This window comes from Sminthopsis crassicaudata, chromosome 2 (genome assembly GCF_048593235.1).
Source record: "Sminthopsis crassicaudata isolate SCR6 chromosome 2, ASM4859323v1, whole genome shotgun sequence".
NCBI classification, from domain to species: Eukaryota; Metazoa; Chordata; class Mammalia; order Dasyuromorphia; family Dasyuridae; genus Sminthopsis; species Sminthopsis crassicaudata.
The window spans coordinates 599,385,851-599,406,127 of record NC_133618.1 but is presented as its reverse complement, the minus strand read 5'-3'; the positions used below and the strand labels follow the sequence as shown (position 1 = coordinate 599,406,127).

The window sequence follows — 20,277 nt, the reverse complement described above, 5'->3', positions numbered from 1 at the left end:
TAGAACATAGAAGTACATGAAATTGAATGGTCTGAAATATGGCTAGAAAAGTGAATGGGAGCCAGGTTATGGAAGGCTTTTTAAAAAGACTGGAATTTAAGCATACCTCTAAGGATCAAACACATTTTTGCATTGATTGCTGCTTTTGTACTTTCTAGGATAAACTAATAAGCTAGTAAATTAATCTAGGGTAAATTAAATATCAGGTTAAGTAAGGAGTGTCTCTTTAAATCCTATAGGTAATAGGGAATCATGGAAGATTTTTGAGCTGGGGAGTGATTTGGTCACACTTGTACTTTGGAAAGATTTATGGGGAGGGTGGATTTCAGAGAAGACAGACTAGAAGGCAAACCAGTTAAGAAACTGTAACAAGAGTCTAAGCACTTCATTTCCAAGCATTGACTTCTCCAAGCATGCTTTTTTGAAGTTACTATGCTAGAGACAGAGAGTCTAACACTTTGATTTTACAGAGGAGAAATCTGAAACTCAGAAAACTAAGGTGACTTATTTAAGATCATACTAATTGGTAGCAGAATTAAAAACATGTTATCCTGACTTTCACCTTAGAACTTTCCCTTAAATCACACTGACATACCCCAAGGATTTTTTTTTATTCTGCAGCCCTAGCACCTACGCAGCAACTGATCCTGTATATTCTCTCCCTCCCTCCCTCTTTCTCTCTTTCTTTTTCTTTCTCTCAGTCCCTGTCTCTGTCTCTCTCAGTCTCTCTCTCTCTCTCTCTCTCTCTCTCTCTCTCTCTCTCTCTCTCTCTCTCTCTCTCACTCTCTGTCTCTGTCTCTCTCTCTCAGTCTCTGTCTCTCTCTCTCTGTCTCTCTCTCTGTCTCTCTCTGTCTCTGTCTCTCTCTCTGTCTCTGTCTGTCTGTCTCTCTCTGAGTCTCTCTCTCTCTCCCTCTGTCTCTCTTTCTCTCTCTCTCTCTCTCTCTCTCTCTCTCTCTCTCTCAGTCTCTGTCTCTCTCTCTCTCTCAGTCTCTGTCTCTCTCTCTCTGTCTCTCTCTCTGTCTCTCTCTGTCTCTGTCTCTCTCTCTGTCTCTCTCTGTCTGTCTGTCTCTCTCTGAGTCTCTCTCTCTCTCTCCCTCTGTATCTCTCTCTCTCTCTCTCTCTCTCTCTCTCTCTCTCTCTCTCTCTCTCTTCTCTCTCTCTCTCTCTCTCTCTCTCTCTCTCTCTCTCTCTCTGTCTCTCTCTCTCTCTCTCTTTCTCTCTCTCTCTCTCTCTCTGTCTCTCTGAGTCTCTCTCTCTTTCTCTCTCTCTCTGTCTCTCTGAGTCTCTGTCTCTCTCTCTGTCTGTCTCTCTGTCTCTCTGTGTCTCTCTCTCTCTCTCTCTCTCTCTCTCTCTCTCTCTCTCTCTCTCTCTCTCTCTCTCTCTCTCACACACACACACACACACACACACACATACACACACACATCCCCTCCAAAGGAGAGAGATGGGCCAGTCTGACTATTTTTCTTCCCAAATGACTACTTTTACAAAGGAAAAGGGATTAAAGGGCCTTAAAAGTATCAGTAATCAGATCCTGCTCCAATGTGTGCCTGAAAAAAGGGAAAGAGTTAGGAAATCCATACCTGAGTCAACAAACCTGTTAAAATATTTAATACTGGATTATTTACTATGCCTGAGGAAACAAAGGGTAAGCCAGACCCTTGGTATGTTAAGCCACATTTATACAATAAGGTACTTTTCCAGCTCTTTTTCCACCAATAAGTGTCTTGGAACATTAACAGCCCAAGGAAATAAATGTAAAAACCCACATCTTTGTTCAGAGTTATTTAGTGAGCCACCTAATGCAGAGACAAATGATCAGATGATTTATAAGTCTGATGAGAAAGATGATTTGAAGAATCGTGCTTGTTGTAAGCCAATTCTCATACCATCATGGTGCTACCCCTTCTTGGTATTTGAGACAATGTTGGAAAGAGCCCTGGGTTTGTATTTAGAGAGTCTGATTCTGCTACACACACTCTGTGTGGTTGAAATCCTGATCCTGAGGCCTTTAGTTTCCTCATTTGTAAAAGGAAAGGGTTGGTTAAATGGTCTCTAAAATTCTCTTAGAAGCTCTAAGGGCAGCTAGGCAGCAAGTAGATAGAGTGCCAGCCCTGGCCAGAAAGACTCATCTTCCTGAGTTGTATGACCCTGGACAAGTCATTTCACCCTGTTTGCCTCAGTTTCCTCATCTGTAAAATGAGCTGGGGAAGGAAATGGCAAACAGTTCTAGCATTGTTGCCAAGAAAACCCCAAATGGAGTCACAAAGACATGACTGAAAAACAATTCAATAACAACAACAAAAAACCCAGATTCCATTACCCTTTGTGCCACTTTCCAGCTTTAAATCTAATTTTACTTTGGAGCAGCTGATGGTGCCAAATGTCTGAGGCTGGATCTGAACTCAGGTCCTCCTGACAGTGCAGACCTGAGTTCAGATCCAGCCTCAAACATTTGGCACTTACTAGCCGTGTGACCCTGGGCAAGTCAATTAGCTCCAATTGCCTCGCCAAAAAAAAAAAAAAAAAATAAGTAAATCTAATTATACTTTGATACTAAGAGCCAATATAAGTCAACACAACAGCCACGTTAATACAACAAATACTAACAGTCTAGTTATCATGTGTGTGACCTTGTGCTGCATGCTGAGGATAGACAAAGATGAAATTAGAAATGAGTCCTGATTTCAAAATACTTATTGTCTAGGTGAAGCAGCATTATAAAGATAGCCTCCAGTTCTTCTAACAATAACATCCCCATCCAACTGGGGCAGCTAAGTGGTGCCATAATAGGGCCAGAACTTGAAGTCAGGAGGACCTGAGTTTGAGCATTATGAGCAACTTTGTGCCTCAGTTTCCTTAACTGTAAAATGGCAATAATAATAGTACCTACCTCACAGGGTTGTGGTAAAGCTCAAATGAGTTAACCTACATAAAGCCTTTTCGAACATTAAAGTCCTAAGATGAATGTTCTTATTATCATGATCATTACTAGTATGATAGTCTCCAGGCCCTGAATATTTGGACAAATTATCATTTGCAAAATGAAGCAGTAGGTCTCCATGACCTCCAAGGTTCCTTCTAGTTCTAACATTCTATAAACCCATGAATCTATACTAGATGGTGAACCACATTGCCGGGGCCGTTAGATTGAGTATCCCATATATTCATTCCATTCACTAAGAGGAAAAAACACGGGCTAGTCTTGCATGGTCCACTGTGGAGGTTGCTTCCCTCCTAAATAATAGCCTGTTCCAAAATATTGTTGCTAAAAAAAGGCTGCATCAGAACCCAATGTCAGAGATTCAGCCAGGTCATGGTAATTAAAGGTTCCAGAAGAAAATGGGGAGTGATGTTTGATTTGGGTAATTACCACCTTCAATTCTAAATTCCCCCAAGACTTTTGAATGGCTGTTGGATTCTCCTCTCCTCCCATGCTGGCTTATAGGGTCCCTTTAAGTCTAGAAGACAAAATAGTATAAGATGTGGCTTTCAGATCCTTCACACCCCTGAAAGCCCAGATTATTATGACATTTCCCCTATAAGGTAGCAATACCCTTTTGTAAAGATTCAGTAGGTACTAAATAAATAATAAGAATAAAAATCATGCTCCAATAGAAACCAAAGGTATAATAATTCTCAAAAGAACTGAAAAAATATTAAAAGTCACATGAAAGAATTATTCAAATCATTAATTAAAAAAAAAAACAAATCACAACAAACACTTCACATCCCACAAACTGGTAAAGATGAAACAAGATGGAAATAGTCAATATTGGAAGAGTTTGAGAGAGACGGGTACGTTAATGGTGTGTTCTATTGTACACCATTATTTTCTTATTGGTGGCTCTATGAATTGGTACAACCATTCTGGAAAAATTTGGAATTATTCAAATAAAGGAACTAAAATGTCCATAGTCTTTGATTCAAAACTCCCACTGGTATACTTTATACCTCAAGGTAAAAATAAGGTCTCCACAATTCCAGAACTTTTATGGCAATATTTTTATGGTAGCAAAAAATGAAAATAAAGTAGATGTCTATCAGTTGAAGAATAGCTGAACAAATTGTGGTCTATGAATGTAACTGGATATTATTATGCTGTAATATGATAAACACAAAGAAGTATGGAAGTGTGTAAATTGGCATAAAACCAAAAACTAGGAAAACCATATTTACAGAGATTTAAACAATGTAAATGAACAATAAAAAATCGAAAGTGAATGCTGTGAAATTATAAAGACCAAGCTTAGCTCCTAGGAAGATATAAAAAAAGATACTTTCCCCTACTCTTTTGAAGAGATAGTATATTTGGCCATCTACCATCAGATGTTTTTCAATATGTGGCCCAGTTTTAATTAATTTTTTTCTTTCTTTTTACAATTCTTTGTTATGAGGGACTCTTTTGGGGGAGCATAAAGGAAAAGACTCAGAGAAATCTAAGCAATGTAAAAAATACCAATAAAATATTTTTTAAAAAACCAAGCATTAAGTAATGGAATATTATTGCTTTATAGGAAATGATCAGCAGGTGGATTTCTGAAAGGCCAGGAGAGACTTACAGGAACTGATGATAAGTGAAGTGAATAGAACCAAGAAAACATTGTACACAGCAATAGGAAGATTAACTGTGATGGACATGGCTCTTTTCAATAATGAAGTGATTCAGGGCAATTCCGATAAACTTGTGATGGAGAGAGCTATTGGCATTCAAAGACAATGGGATGTGGAGCATAACATAACATTTTCACCTTTTTGTTGTTGTTGCTTGCTTGTTTTTTTCTTTCTCATTTTTTCCCTTTTAATCTGATTTTTCTTGTGTAGCATGATAAATGTAGAAATATATTTAAGAGAATTGCAAATATTTAATCTATATTGGATTATTTGCTGTCTAGCAAAGTGGAAGTGGAGAGGAAGAGAGAAAAATATGGAACACAAGGTTTTACAGAGGTGAATGTTGAAAAGTACCTTTCCATGTATTTTGAAAAATAAAAAGCTATTCTTTGTTATTATTTATTAAACTAAGCATTAATAAAAAATGAACAATAGAGTCTCTGAGTGATGTGGGGCTTTGGACAATTCAATCATTCTGGGTCTCAGTTTCTTCATTTTTAAAGTAAGGGGTTTGAACTAGATGACTGCAAAAGTTCTTGTCAGCCCTGAATCTATGATTATATGATCTTTGATCCTTCCAAATATGTGTGTGTGTGTGTGTGTGTGCGCGCATGTGTGTGTATAATACATATGTACATCAGAGGCTATTCTAAAATCAATATTCTTTTAATTACATATTGTAAAAGTTATAATATAGCTACATTTAAAAAAAAATCTGAGAGCTAATTTTGCAAAAACGTTACATCTGTTTCTAAGGAAGGCTTTTATTATGATACATACCATTTGCACAGTGCTTTACTTTTCCAAGTACTGTTCTCTATTATCTCATTTTGTCCTCATAACCACCCTGGGGCATAGAATAGATATTATTATCTCTATGTTATAGACAACACAATTGAGGAACAAAGAAGGCAAAAGGCTTGACCCAAGTCATACACTCCGTAGAAGAGGAGACAGAACTAAAGAGCAGAACTCTTATTTCTCAATGCTGACAGGGTCTAAATTGAGATTGACTTAAAGGATTCAATCCTATTTATTTAATTTTCAGTAAACATGTTAACAAATACATTTAGTTAAGAAACATTTAGTTTAATATTTAGTTTATATTAACTTTATCATTTAGTTAAGGATAAAAAGTGAGTTATACTATTATCATCTTATATCTTAAGATCATAGCTCACATTTATAAAGAACTTTAATCAGTGTTTCTTAGGGCAATGTCCTAGATGATTTAACCTCTCAGCTCTGCATCTAAGGTGAGTGACTTTCCTGAGAGGTGAGTGTGTCACATGGCCCCAGCCATGCTGATAAGATCATCTTCTTGCCACCTGATGCCATGCATATGATGTGATGTAACATATAAGTAGTACAATATTATTATTCCCATGTCTATGCAAAAAGACTAAAGGTCAATTAAATTAAATTACTTGCTCAGCAAAGTATAACTAGGACAGAGGAACTACAGCTTTATCCCAGGGTGTGAACCTCCAAGGACACCCCACTTCATTTTCCATGCCTCATGGTGCTCCACTGGCCCAATCCATATTGCATGTCCAATCACACCTTATTACCCCACCCATTACTGAGGGCAGCTATTCCAGGACATCATTACCATGATGTAGTTCTCTTAGGACTTGCCATGATGTACCTCCCCTAGGACTTGTCCATATTCTCTCCCCAATTTCTTCAATTTCTTTACCTTCTCTAGTTGAGTGATTATGTACCATTAGTCAGGATTAAGGGCTATAAACTAGATTCTCTGGGAGTCAAAAATCCTCTCACTAACATCTAGAGTTTCTTCCTCTGCCTTTTCCCTTCCCTGAATTTTCACTGAGCATAAGAATTCCTCCAAATAGGATTCCACTTGCCCATTGGTCAAATACATAAAAAATCAGAGTCAGAATTTGAACCCAAATCTTGTTTTTCCATCATACCTACCATTCTACTAAAGAGATTATTTAAAATTTATCTTATTTTTTGAATATGCCATGAAATCTCCAAAAAAACCTAAAAGAGACAATATATGAAACAATCATAAAAAATAACCTGACCTCATAATCTTACCAAAGTTGCAAAGATGAGACTAGTATTTTCTCCTTTAATTTACAAAGCTGTGGCTATAATCTAACATAAAATTATTTTTGTTCTTAAACTGTATTATTCTTATTCTTAAACTGTAAATCGTAGTAGCATAGCTAGTTGTTTTAAAGAATACAGTTGGCAGTAGAGAGGGAAGGGGAAGGAGAGACAAAAACAGGGAGAGAGAAAGATCTAAAAAGCCAAGGCAACGAGGTCCCAAAACTATTTTGGAACCAACACTGTATTTTCTCAGCAAATTATAATCTATCTCTCTTTCCCCTTCCCCCTTCCCATTGCAGTTTTTTCTCCTCAGATGGTTTAGTCTGGGGTCATGCTGAAGCAAGGCAAGCCTCAGTGATCACTCAAACTGCTCACAGAGCACTAGCAATCAAACTGGGCTGTCTAAATTCAGGGGCATAATTTCACCACTTTGCACAAATGAGAAAACTCTGTGGTGATAAATCTGGCATGGCCATAATTGGTGAGACGAAGAATCTAGAAGTGTATTTAGTGAGATCAGCTCTTCTGGCTCAGAAATATAAACAAAATTTCCAATTTTAGGCTCCCCAAACAATTACTGTTCTCTCATTGTATATATAGACTGTCAGAAGCAGTCTCTGCGCCAGGTGTTTTTGCTTAAGTATTTTTCTTTGTTACAAGGGAATGTTCAACCTGGAAGGACATATAAATGATTGTGATGTAAGAAAAGAAGAAAGAAAAAAAAAGAAAAGACAAAGACATCAATAAAACATTCTAGTCAATGAATCATAGAAGTCATTGATAACAGAGAGAGAAATGGACACAAGAAAATGAGGACAGAATAAAAGGATAGGAAAGAGCAAAGAGAGGGTTGAAGAACAAATGAGAAAAACTGAGATGGAAAAACTATTATGTCACCTAATCTAACTTCCTCATATATTGAAGTCAACACAAGGTTAGTTGATTTTGCTGAACTGTTTTTTTTCTTTAATCTTTGTTAAAAGAAATAGCTATATTCTAGAAATCAATTTGAAATTATACCCAAAGAGTTATAAAACTGTGCATACCCTTTGATCTAGAAAAACCCACTGCTAGGTCTATATTCCAAAGGCATAAAAAAGGGGGGAGGAACTATTTATGTAAAAATATTTATGGCAGCTCTTTTTGTGGTGCTAAGAATTAGAAATTGAAAGGATACCCATCAATTGGAGAATGGTTAAACAAGCTGTGGCAAATGATTATAATACAATATCATTGTGCTACAAGAAAAAACAACCAGGATGATTTCAGAAAAACCTGGAAAAGACTTACATGAACTGATAATGCAAAATGAAATGATCAGGAGAACATTATACATAATAACAGTAATTATTAGGCAACAAAAATTGTGAATGACAACTATTCTTAGCAATATAACGATCCAAGACATTCCCATAAGACTAATAACATATCTGATCAAAGGAGAAGGAAAGGAGGAAGGGAAGAAGAAAGAATTTGGAATACAAAACTGAAAAAAATAAAATGTTAAAAATTATTTTAACATGTAATTGGGGGAAATTACATATATAAATTTTCAGTGACTCTACTTTTTTCTTTTCTTCTTTGCTTTTAAATCATTATTGCTATTCTTCCTTTCTCAGATTATCTTCCTTCTTTAAAAAGCAAATATTTTATAGCAAATATAATCAAATCAAGCAAATCCACACTAGTGAATATTGCAAAAAAATGTAATTTCTTTCTGTACCTGAGTCTATCACCTTTTTCTCAGAATGGGGATAATATGCTTCTTCAGGGCTTCTCTGAATTCATGGCTAATGGGTGGAGGTGAAATTAAGGACAGTAGGAGAGAAGAAAAAGTTTGGAATAGTCATTGTAGGGATGAGTGACAGCAAAGAGCCAGATGGAATTACACCTAATGAATTTGAAGTAGGGTATAATAATACAAGAGATAACACATGAATATTGCCACATTTCATGTGGCATACAAATACAACACTTATCTATATACCTATTCCTCTTTGTACAAATTGCAAATTCTTCCAGTCTCAGCTGGACTTTCTTGGTCATTTAAGAACACAGATAGAGATCATGGAAAAAAACATCCTATCCGTGAAGGATTGTTGATCAACTATCAGCCTGTCCAAAAGAAAGAAGGGGGGGAAGGAAAGAGAAGGGAAGGGATAAAAGAGAAAAGGAGAAGAAAAAGAAAGAAAGAAAGAAAGAAAGAAAGAAAGAAAGAAAGAAAGAAAGAAAGAAAGAAAGAAAGAAAGAAAGAAAGAAAGAAAGAAAGAAAGAAAGAAAGAAAGAAAGAGAGAAAGAGAGAAAGAGAGAAAGAGAGAAAGAAAGAGAGAGAGAAAGAAAGAGAGAAAGAAAGAAAGAAAGAAGGAGAGAAAGAAAGAAAGAAAGAAAGAAAGAAAGAAAGAAAGAAAGAAAGAAAGAAAGAAAGAAAGAAAGAAAGAAAGAAAGAAAGGAGAGAAAGAAAGAGGGAGAAAGGGAGAAAGAAAGGAAGGAGGGAAGGGAGGAAGAAGGGAAGGCAGGAAGCCAGGAAAGGAAGGCAGGGAGGCAGGTAGGAAGGCAGGAAAGGAAGGAATGGAGGGAGGGAGGGAGGAAAGGAGGAAGGGAGAGTAGGAAAAAGGGAAGGAGAGAGGGAGGGAAGAAGAAAGGAAAGGGAGAGAAATAGGGAGGGAGAAAGGAAGAGATGAAGGAGGGAGGGAGGAAAGAAAAGAATGAGGAAGGGAGAGAAGGAGAGAGGAAGGAAGGAAGAGAGGGAAAAAGGGAGGAAGGAACAAAAAACAGCCACTGTATAAAAGAAGAGAGCCATGGGTACAATTCAGTTTAAGTGTAGAGACTCCTGCCTTCTCTGCCTGGAAGCTATAACTATGCCATTCAAGTTTAACAATACCTTAAGTGAAGAAAGGATTGCACTAAAAGCTCTGCCCCTTAATAGCTAGGGCATTTACATGAACAGAGTCTCAATCTCCTTATTTTGAAACATGGATGCTATTTTCACTACCAAGTTTGTAGGTTGTTTTGAGGATCAACTAATAGAAAGAACTAAATCCCTTTTTAAACAGCAGGAGCTTATAATCCCATCTCTGGTAAGGTGTTCTAGGAAAACATGAAGAGGAGTTGACCTGGATAGACAGTTTAATTATATTAATTAATTAATGTATTAATTAATTAATATATTAATTATAAACTGATGGATCAGTTTATAATTAATATATTAATTATAAACTGATGGGACAGTTTATAATTAATCAACATAATTGGAGGAAACTCCCAAATCAGTGACATCATAGGTCCACAAAAGTATTTGAGTAATAATTATGAATCTTATTTGTCTTTTGATTGTACTACATCATTAGTTATTAGTACAAATACCACAACCCTGAGTAATACAAGTTGCCTTTCTCACGACCTAGAGGAGCTAAAAGGAACAAACAAACAAACAACTGTTTTCTCCATAAAGTTGCAAGATGGTAAACAAACTCTCAGGAGGATAACTGACTCAGTTTCCTCACAGCAGAATCAAGTTGTTTCAGAAAGCATTGCACCAATTCTTACAAGCTAGATTACCAGATAAGAAGACATTCGACTATGATTTCTCAATGTAAGAGACTCCATTGGCCAAATTGCCATGATGGTGATCTCTCAGTCATTTTATTTGCTTTGTCTTGTTGGGTTTCCCTTTAACGTATCAGTAGAACAAATGGAATAAATAATGGAAGTTTTGTGTGCCTTGTGTCTAGGTTCCAATCTACTAGTTCCTTCAAGATACAAAGGTTGTAGGCCTTGGAATATGATTTTGTGGAGGGCAAAGGAGCTTGGATTATAGCCAAGAATTGCCTACCCAGCAAAACTAAGTATAATTGTTCAGTAGAAAAAGTGGAAATTCAATGAAATAGAGGACTTTCAAAAATTCTTGATAAAAAGACCATAGCTGAATAGAAAAATTGATTTTCAGATACAAGACTGAAGAAAGAAGTATAAAAAGGTAAACAGGAAAAGGACATAATAAAGTTAAACTGCTTATATTACATTACTACATATATAACTCATAAGAATCTTCTCATTATTAGGACAGATAGAGTATATATAGACAATGGGTGCAGTTGCAAGTTTAATATGAAGGGATGATATTTAAAAAATAAAAGTAAAAGGTGAAAGAGAAATGTACTAGGAAAATGGGAAAGGGAGAGGCAGAATGTGGTAAACTATTTCACATAAAAGAGGCAAGAAAAAGCTTTTATAGTGAAGGGGAAGAGAGGGAAGGTAAGGAAAGTGAGTAAACTTTACTCTCATCAGAATTGACTCAAAGAAGGCAGTCTTTACACAATCATCTGGTACAGAACTCTATCTTACCCTACAGGATAAAAGGAGGGGAAAAAGAGAGAAAGGGGTGGTGATGATAAAAAGAGGGGACAAATTGGAGAGGGGGTCAGAAGCAAGACACTTTTGAAGAGGGACAGGGTAAAAAGAGAATAGATTAAATAGGAGGTGGATCAGTAATGTTGAAAGGAAATTGAGGCAAGTTTCTCTGATAAAGGCCTCGTTTTTCTCTTTTTTTTAAAGTTTTTTTTTTATTTTCAAAACATATGCATAATTTTCAACATTCACCCTTACAAAAACCTTATGTTCCTAATTTTTCCCTCCCTTCTCCCCACCTCCTTCTCTAGATTGCAAGTAATCCATGTACGTCATACATGTATGTCATAGTTCTAAATTGCTCTCCAGAATGGAAAGCTTCATTTTTCAAAAGAGAACTGAGTCAAATTTATAAAAATAAGTCATTACATAATTTATAAATGATCAAAAGATATGAACAGTTTTTATATGAAGCAATCAAAGTCATCTATAGCCATATGAAAAAATGTTCTAATTCACTATTGCTTAGAGAAATGCAAATTACAACAATTTTGAAATACTACCTCATGCCTCTTTGATTAGCTAATAGGGCAAAAAAGAAAAATGTCAAATCTTGAAGGGGAAAATGAGACATTATTGTACTGTTGGTGGAGTTGTGAATTGATTCAAACATTCTGTAGAGCAATCTGGAACTCTGCCCAAAGAGCTATAAAACAATGTATATCTTATACCACTACTAGGTCTGTATCCCAAGAGATAAAAAAACACTTCAAAGAAAAAAGGACCGATATGTACAAAAATATAATAGCTCTTTTTGAGGGGGCAAAGAATTGAAAAATGATGGGATGTCCATCAATTGAGGAATGGCTGAACAAACTACATTATGTGATTATGATGGAATATTATTTTGTTATAAGAAATCATGAGCAGGATGCTCCCACAAAAACCTGGAAAAACTTCCAGGAGCTGATGCATAATGAAATAAATTGTGTACAAAGTAACAACATACTGTAAGATGATCAGCTGTGAATGGCTTGGCTATTCTCAGTAATACAATGATCCAAGACAATTTTGAAAGACTTATGCTGAAAAATGCTATCCATTCTCAGAGAAAGAACTGATGGTATCTGAAAACAGACCAAAACATACTTTTTAACTTTATTTTTGAGTTGGTTTTTTCTGTCTATATTTTGTGACTATTATGGAAATGTTGTACATGACTATATATGTATAACCTATATTAAATTGCTTGCCTTCCCCATGGGGAAGGAGTTAGGAAGGAGGAAGGAAGAGAATTTGGAATCAAAATTTTAAAAATTAATATTAAAAATGGGGAAAAAATAAATTCAAGTCTGGGAGTGGTCTCGTGTAGAGATATTTTCTCTGTCTAAAGGTAATATGATGATGGGTGATATCAGCCCCTCATTGGAAATGTATATAAACTATGAGCCCATTGCCATGATTGTCTTTCCTCGAAGAAAGATTGCCAAATGACCATCCTTTTATGAACAATTTGCTAACCTTATTAATAAAATTATCAAATTACCCAGATGCGAAGGTTGTTATAATCAGTCTTTTCTACCACTTGATAGTAGGCATATAGTTTCTCCTATAATAGCAAGCATGGTTCTTTTATTTCTGATTTCTCCCTAGTTTCTATGTCCTGGTCTTTTTATAATGGTGTTCATACATCCATACTCCATACAGGTTGGGCTCCTCTTCAAATCCTGATTTTTTGGGTGAACAGCGTTTGGTTTCTGCTCTTAACAACTTCCTTGGATTTGGCGTTTCTTTTCCTGTTCTTGAGAATTGCTCTCTCATTGCCATCACACTAGAAAGAATCACATCACACACAGAATTTCTGCCCCATCTATTTTGTTCTGTCCCCTCCTCAAGTGATATTATCCACTTCCTCTCACAACTCTACTCAGTACCTTTGTTGACCACTTTCTGTTCTGTGAGGGTTTGGGGTAAAAAGAATTAAAAGAGGTCTCTGTCTGTATCTTTCTAGAGACCTCAGATTCTCCCATCATAAGATTGAGAATACAATGAACTCTCTTTTAACATCTAACCTCAATAATCCAAACTCTTTCTTTGGGAAACTAGTTAAATCCTGAGCCTAAAAGATTCTAAGCTAAAAGTATCAATATGAATTTCACAGAATGCACAAATATAAAATATTGGGATTTATAAGCCTGAGTCTATATTGAGAATTTTCTAGGATAAATTTATATGAAAGAAAATCAGAGATAAGATGCTTTTGGGGAAAAAAAAAAAGATGTGAGGGGGCAGTTGCAGTAGATAGAGCATCAGCTCTGAAGGCAGGAGGACCTGAGTTTCAAATTTGGGCTCAGACACTTAACACTTCCTAGCTGTGTGACCCTGGGCAAGTCACTTGATTTCAATTGCTTCAGCAAAAAGGAAAAAAATAAATGTGATAGTCAGGCATGGTGGTACACAGTGCTGGTGTATTCCTTGAGTTTGGGAGTTCTGAGCTTCAGTAGATCTAAAGTTGATTGGGTATCGGAATTAAATCTGGCACCAACACAGTACGCTCTAAGGAGGGGTGGTGTTAGGTCAGATTAAATTCAGAGCAGTCAAAATTTCTGTGTAGATCAGCAATGGAATCATCCCTTAAGTAGCTGCTATACTTCTAACTTATGCAAGAGAGGTTTCAAAAAGAGAAAAAAGGGAAGATAAGGAAAAAAGAAAAGAAAATATCTCAGAAGAATACAGGAAAACGTGTGGCAATGTCAATTGTCAGGTCACTGACATATGAATCAGACTAAAGAATAATAATCATAACTAATATTTATATAGCACTTACTATATGCTAAGTGCTAGGCACTGGAGTAAGTACTTTATAATTATTATCTCATGTGACTCCCCAGGACAAACCTGGGAGGTAGGCACTATTATTATCACCATTGTACAAATGAGGAAACTGAGGCAAATAACGGCTAATTGACTTGCTCAGGATCAAACAGTTAATAACTCTCTGAGACTGGATTTAAACTCAGGTCTCCCTATGTATAGAATAAACATCAAATCTCTTCACTAGCCTCTGAAGAATTTTTTTATGATAAAGAACCAACCCAAAGCTCACCACATTTAGCAAGAACGAAAAGCTAAAATTCATTTTCTAACCCAGTGGCTATATCTTTTCATGCCAGATATTCACAAATCATTGTAAAGGAATAAAGTATTCATCTGAAGAGGATCCTGGGAAGTTGAAGAATGGGTGGGTAAATTTCAAGCTCTCCAGATTTTCCCCATAAATAGAACAACAAATCTGTGCCTCGGGACAAACATAAGGTAGTGAAAAATCAAGACTGGGGCAGAACAGGGGTCCTCAGGATACAACCCTAGAAAATCTGAAGACTCCAGGCTAGGGATTAACTTGTGTGAAGTGCAAACACCTCCTGCTTAGCTCAACAAAAAGTGGGGATCCCTCCGGCTAGCTGGATGTAGCTGGAGCCTCAGCAGGAACCATTTTCACCTCCTGGACTGTTTGTGTAGTTGATGCACCATTCCTCCACCCCATGATTAGAGATGCTTACATTAATACCTCTTATTTTAAATAAAATGAGGCAGAAAAGAAGAAAGAACTCCATCATTGAAACATATTGTGGCAATAGGGAAGACCAGGGTTCATTTTCAGAGAAAAACACTTTAATTAAAAAAAAAAGTCTCTATTCCAAAGAGTAATGTGAAATGGCTCCCTCTTCTCCCCCCACCCAGAGAGAATTTATAGAAGAATTTTTTTAAAAAATTTAAAAATCAGATGAGAGACATTGAGAAAAAACTGAAAAATAAAAGTAAAAACCAGCCAAGAAAAATAATATTATGAAAAAAAAAAGTTAACCAACTAGAAAAGGAAGTACAGAGTCTCAAAGATGAAAATTCTTTGAAAATTAGAATTAGGCAAGGGGAAGCCAGTGAAGCTATGAAAGACCAAGAAATAACAAAACAGATTAAAAAGAATGAGAAAGTAGAACAGTGTGGGAAACATATTTTAAGAAAAATGACAGATCTGGAAAACAGATCTAGAAAAGAAATTATAAGAATAATTGAACTGCCAAAAAGTTGTTATCAAAAAAGAGAACCTTGAGACAGTAAGACAGGAAATAATCTAAGAAAATTGTCCTGGAGTGTAGAACATGAGGGTAATGTAGAAATAGAAAAAAAAACTACCCATCATCACCTCACAGAGACTCCTGGAAAACACACAGTAATATTATTGCCAAATTTCAAAAACCCCATATCAAAGAGAAAATTTTTCAAGAAACAAGAAAAAAAAATGTAGCTGGAGCTACAATTAGAATTGTACAAGACTTATCAGCAACTACAGTAAAAGACCACAGGTCCTGGAATCATTGCTACTAACAATCAAAAGAATTAGGCCTATAGCGAAAAATATCATTTATAATATCTATAATTTTGAATGAGAAAAAAATGGACATTTAATGCAGGTTTTCAGGATTTTCTATCAATCACACCTGAATTTAACAGAAAATTTAACAAATAAGAGCCAATATCAAAGATCAGTTTTAAGGAACTCAACATAGACAAATTGTTTATGTATTTTTTTATGTGGGAAATGTATACTATATATTTAAAATTCATATCAACAATAGAGTAGCTCAAAAGAAAGACTGGCAATATATATATACATATATATATATATATATATATATATATATATATATATATATATATATATATATATATATATACATATATATATATATATATATATATATATATATATATATACACCATAAAGGGTATAGACTTCCTAAGTCTATAAAGAAATAAGGAAAGGAAGGAAGGAAGGAAGGAAGGAAGGAAGGAAGGAAGGAAGGAAGGAAGGAAGGAAGGAAGGAAGGAAGGAAGGAAGGAAGGAAGGAAGGAAGGAAGGAAGGAAGGAAGGAAGGAAGGAGAAGGTTAAGTAATAGCAAGGCAAGTTATAGAGCAGAATTTAATTAAAGAGTCAGCAAGGATAGGAAAGACATGTTTGTATATGTGAGGTGTGTGTGTGTGTGTCTGTATGTGTGAGTTGTATGTATGTATAAATCTACATATACATAAATAATATATCTTTTCTTAACTGTAGCTTGCTTGAATGTCATAGGGGAAATGAAAGAGGGAAAAAGAATAAAGGTGTATAGCAGAAAACCAAAGAACAATTTACAAGGAAATAAAGAAAAAAAAGACAGACATTCATGAACATAATTTCTTCTACTAACATATGTGTGTGTGTGTATATATTATATATATATATGTATATATATACATATATATATATATATATATGTATGTATATGCTTTCTTGACCTGGTAATTTGTTGTTATGTTTTGAATCCTCCCTAATGTCCTGCACTTATTTTGTTTTGTATTCCTTTTCTATTTTTCTTTTTTTTTTTAAATAATTAATTAAATAAATTTTAAATATATAATTAGAAAAAATATAATTATCCATCTGAATAATTCAAGCCCAAAGTCTCACTTTTCCTTTCATTATCAGTACATATGCAAGAATCATGCATCAAAGAATCAGAGAGACAAAGTTAGAAGGTAATCCACAGATCTTTTGGTATAATATCCTTACTTTATAGATGAGGAAATCAAAGCACAAAGTAGATTAGTAGATAAAGTACCTAGATAAGGAAGACTTGAATTCAAATTTGGCTTCAGAAATTTAGTAGCTTTGTCACTGAGCAAGTCACTTAACCCAATTTAGTTCAGTTTCTTCAACTGTAAAATGGGGATGATGATAGCATCTACCTTGTAGCATTGTTTTAAGGCTCAAATGAGATAATATTTGTTTTTTTTAAGTGCCTTGAATAGTGCCCAATTCATAGAAGACATATGAATGTGTATTCTGTTCCCTTCTCTTAAGTAACTTACCCATGATCACACAAACAATAAGTATAAGAGGCAAAAATTTAACCCATAGTTAAGCTACAATATTCCACATTGTTTAGGACTCTTTAAACAATCATTGTTTTCAGATTACAAGTAATTTTTAACAGGAAAGTTTATTGATAAAATCAAATCATTTACAGCAATATATATGGTATTTCATCCACCATAACTAGGCACAAACACATCACCTTTTCTTAAAGCCTACTACCCTACCCAAGTTTTCCTATTTTTATCAATAGTATCAATTTTCTTCTCATCTCAAAATCTCAGAACTGGCCTTAGTTCTGTTTTCCCCCTTCTCTCCATCTCTCCTTCCTCTTTTCTCTCCCTCCCCCTCCTCTCTCTGGGTATATTACTCTTTCCTCTCCATATCCAATCAATCCACCAAAGCTTGCCTGTTTTTCTTTCAAAAGATTCTTACATTCATTCTTTCTTGAGTTTCCCCATGTGTAAACTGAAAGAATTCTACCCAAAATAACCAAAAACCTGTCTAAATTAAAAATTAATTGCAACACAAATTTTATATTTAAATCAATTCAATTATATAAATTCACAGCAAATGAAAAGCAAAGATTTATGTTTTTATCATGTTGCTGAAGAATAGATTATTAGCTCATCCCATCAATTTTTCAGGCTCTCAGCTATTTGTATTCATATGGGACCCAATCTGTTAGTCAGGCAGTCCATCTGTTGTCCATCATCATGACCCACCCAGCATCTTTTACACATGCATAGTTTCTCACATTTAAATGATACTCTATAGTAGACAAAACCATTTCCTCACAAAAGACCCTTAAAGTCTGTGGTGCATGTATCATTCTCCTCATCATAAAGATTAGAGTCAGAGAGATCAAATGGCTTGCCTATTGTCATATGGCCAGACAGTGAAGAAACCAGACTTGAATTCAGGTCTCCTAATTCCACATCTTTGGCTCTTTCCATTTCAACATAATACCTCCCCATATTTAAGTGCCTACTAACTGCAGGATCCCATGCTTCCCTAAAGAATGGCGAAACTCACAGACTAATAAACTAATTATCTGAAATGTATGTGTATGCATGTATTTATGTGTGTGCATATATATACATACATGTTTGTATTATGCATTTGTTATTTAGTTATTTTCAGTTATGTATACCTCTTCATTATCCCATTTAGGATTTTCTTGGTGGAGATACCAGAATGGTTTGCCATTTCCTTCTCTAGCTCATTTTACTCATGAAGAATTGAGACAAACAGGGTGAAGTGACTTTCCTAGTGTCACATAACTAGTAAATGCCTGAGGTTAAATTTAAACTCAGGAAAATGAGTTCAATAATAATAATAATAATAATAATAATGTATTTATTTTATATGCATATCTATATGTGAAAAAGAAAAACACCCACACAGCCCCATTCTTGTCCTGCTTGGCAAATGCTTTCCTACACCCTAAGTGGGAATGTGATAAATACATACCAGCAAAGCCCTAAGGAACTGTATGACAAATCAGTAGCTGAAACAAGTGCCAATTGGAGATTAATTTTACATATGTTTATGGAGAATATGCATACGTCTCACTGGGCACCTGCACACTCAGGCACCAAGTTAATAAGAGTTGCTATTGTAGGCCACTGAAGGCAGCTGGCTCCAAAGGCAGAAGTGTTCAGACTTGAAAAACAGGTGATCGTACATTCTTAAAGCATGTGCAAAATATTAATCAAATCATTTATAAAATGCCAGCAGCTGCTTGGTATGATGCATTTTGCCAGCAGGTACTAATTTAAAGTCTGGTATGCACCACATGTATATTCACACAGAGAACCACAAAAAGAGTTCAAGCCTTAAAAGAATTTCAAAGTCTATTCATGAATGTGTCTTAACTTTATACCATTCTTTTCCCACCCAGAAAATCCCAAAGGAAACTACTTTAAAGCAACATATTTTTTTTTTACAATACTAAATGACAATTCACTTAGAAAAGAACTACTGGTAGCAGAATAGGGGTCTTCATGCAGCAGACAAGAGAAACACAGTAGGAGCTGGAGTAGGGTGAGGTGGAGGGTGGTCAAGTCTGGGATTCCTAGGATTCTGGCATTCTATAGATTGAGATCTGGAGGGGACCTTAAGAGACTCTCAAATCCAATCCCTTTATTTTAAAAATAAAGAAACTGAGGCATAAAAAGATTTAACTGATTTGCCAAGATCAAAATCTTTTTTTCTCACTCCAAAATCTGTACAGAAATATGTGACTTAGAAAAAAGATTATTATCTTTTCAAGATCTCCTCATTTTAGGAATGAGAAAAACAAAACCCAGAGAGGATCTTGGGAGATCAAGACCTATATGAACAAATGGACTTATTGACATGGAATGAAATAGTGGACCAACATTTAGCAAATTTATCTCAAAATTAAAATGAGCTTAAAATTAAAAGAAACATTCTTTTTAACACCTCACTAAATGAATTAAAGAATTTTTTTGTTCTGTTACTATGTTACTAGTATAAGTGCTAAAGCATGCAAAGTAGCTATTTTCTTCTTTTAAAAAAATAAAAACCCAAAGTCAGGAAGCCTGCATTATTTTCCAGGATATCTAGAATATTTACATTCACCCACGGCATGATAATTCTTCAAATAACTAGAGTTTGTCACTGTACCTTTCTACTGTGTCATCCTTGTTGGACTTGGTTGAACCAGCAGTAAGATTTCCTAGAGCATCCTTTTCAGGTACCAGAGGGAGAAGAGAATGATCAGGCTCGGAACTCTTTCTGAAATGATGGAAGAAAGCAACAAGTACAATTTGTTAGTTAGTTTTCATCTCTATGTTTTTTTGAATGAACACATGTTTTCCAATGAGGGCTTCGTGCAACAGTTGAACTAAAATGCACAGGAAAAAATTAAATTCATACACTCAACAACTCTGAGGGACTTTTGAAGCATATCAGCCTCCCCCCCCCAAATGTGTTCCTAAATAAATCCAGATTAGAAAACAGATGTATCTGAATTCCCATCGGAACCAAAAACATGTTCTATGAATGACTGCTAACCTATGACACTACAATTCATAGGGCATAAAGTAAACACTTCATACTTTAGAACAGTTTTAAATTAAACTGAAAAAACTGAAGAAAGCACATGATAAATTAGCAATTGTCACGATTTCCTAAATATTTCCCATCTCAGTTGTTTAAGTTCTAAGTCTAAATTGCTGCAAGTCAAAGAGATTAGCAGATGAGAATTTAGGCAGTTGGATAAAGGGGGTAGAATTCCCTGAAAATCCACTTATATGCTATATTCTAGTCAGGAGGTTAAGCTCTAGTGAATTTTG

At 35.3% G+C, this 20,277-nt stretch overlaps 1 protein-coding gene across 6 annotated transcripts in view; it reads right to left on the bottom strand.

The window, feature by feature from the left end:
* The window catches only part of TACC2 (transforming acidic coiled-coil containing protein 2), a 306,311-nt gene that overhangs the window by 195,252 nt on the left and 90,782 nt on the right, over window positions 1–20,277 (bottom strand). For all 6 annotated transcript variants that reach the window (XM_074295773.1, XM_074295778.1, XM_074295774.1 and 3 more), the window contains one exon: window positions 19,607–19,717. In XM_074295773.1, the coding sequence (XP_074151874.1) occupies window positions 19,607–19,717 (111 nt within the window). The remainder of the gene's footprint in view (window positions 1–19,606; window positions 19,718–20,277) is intronic.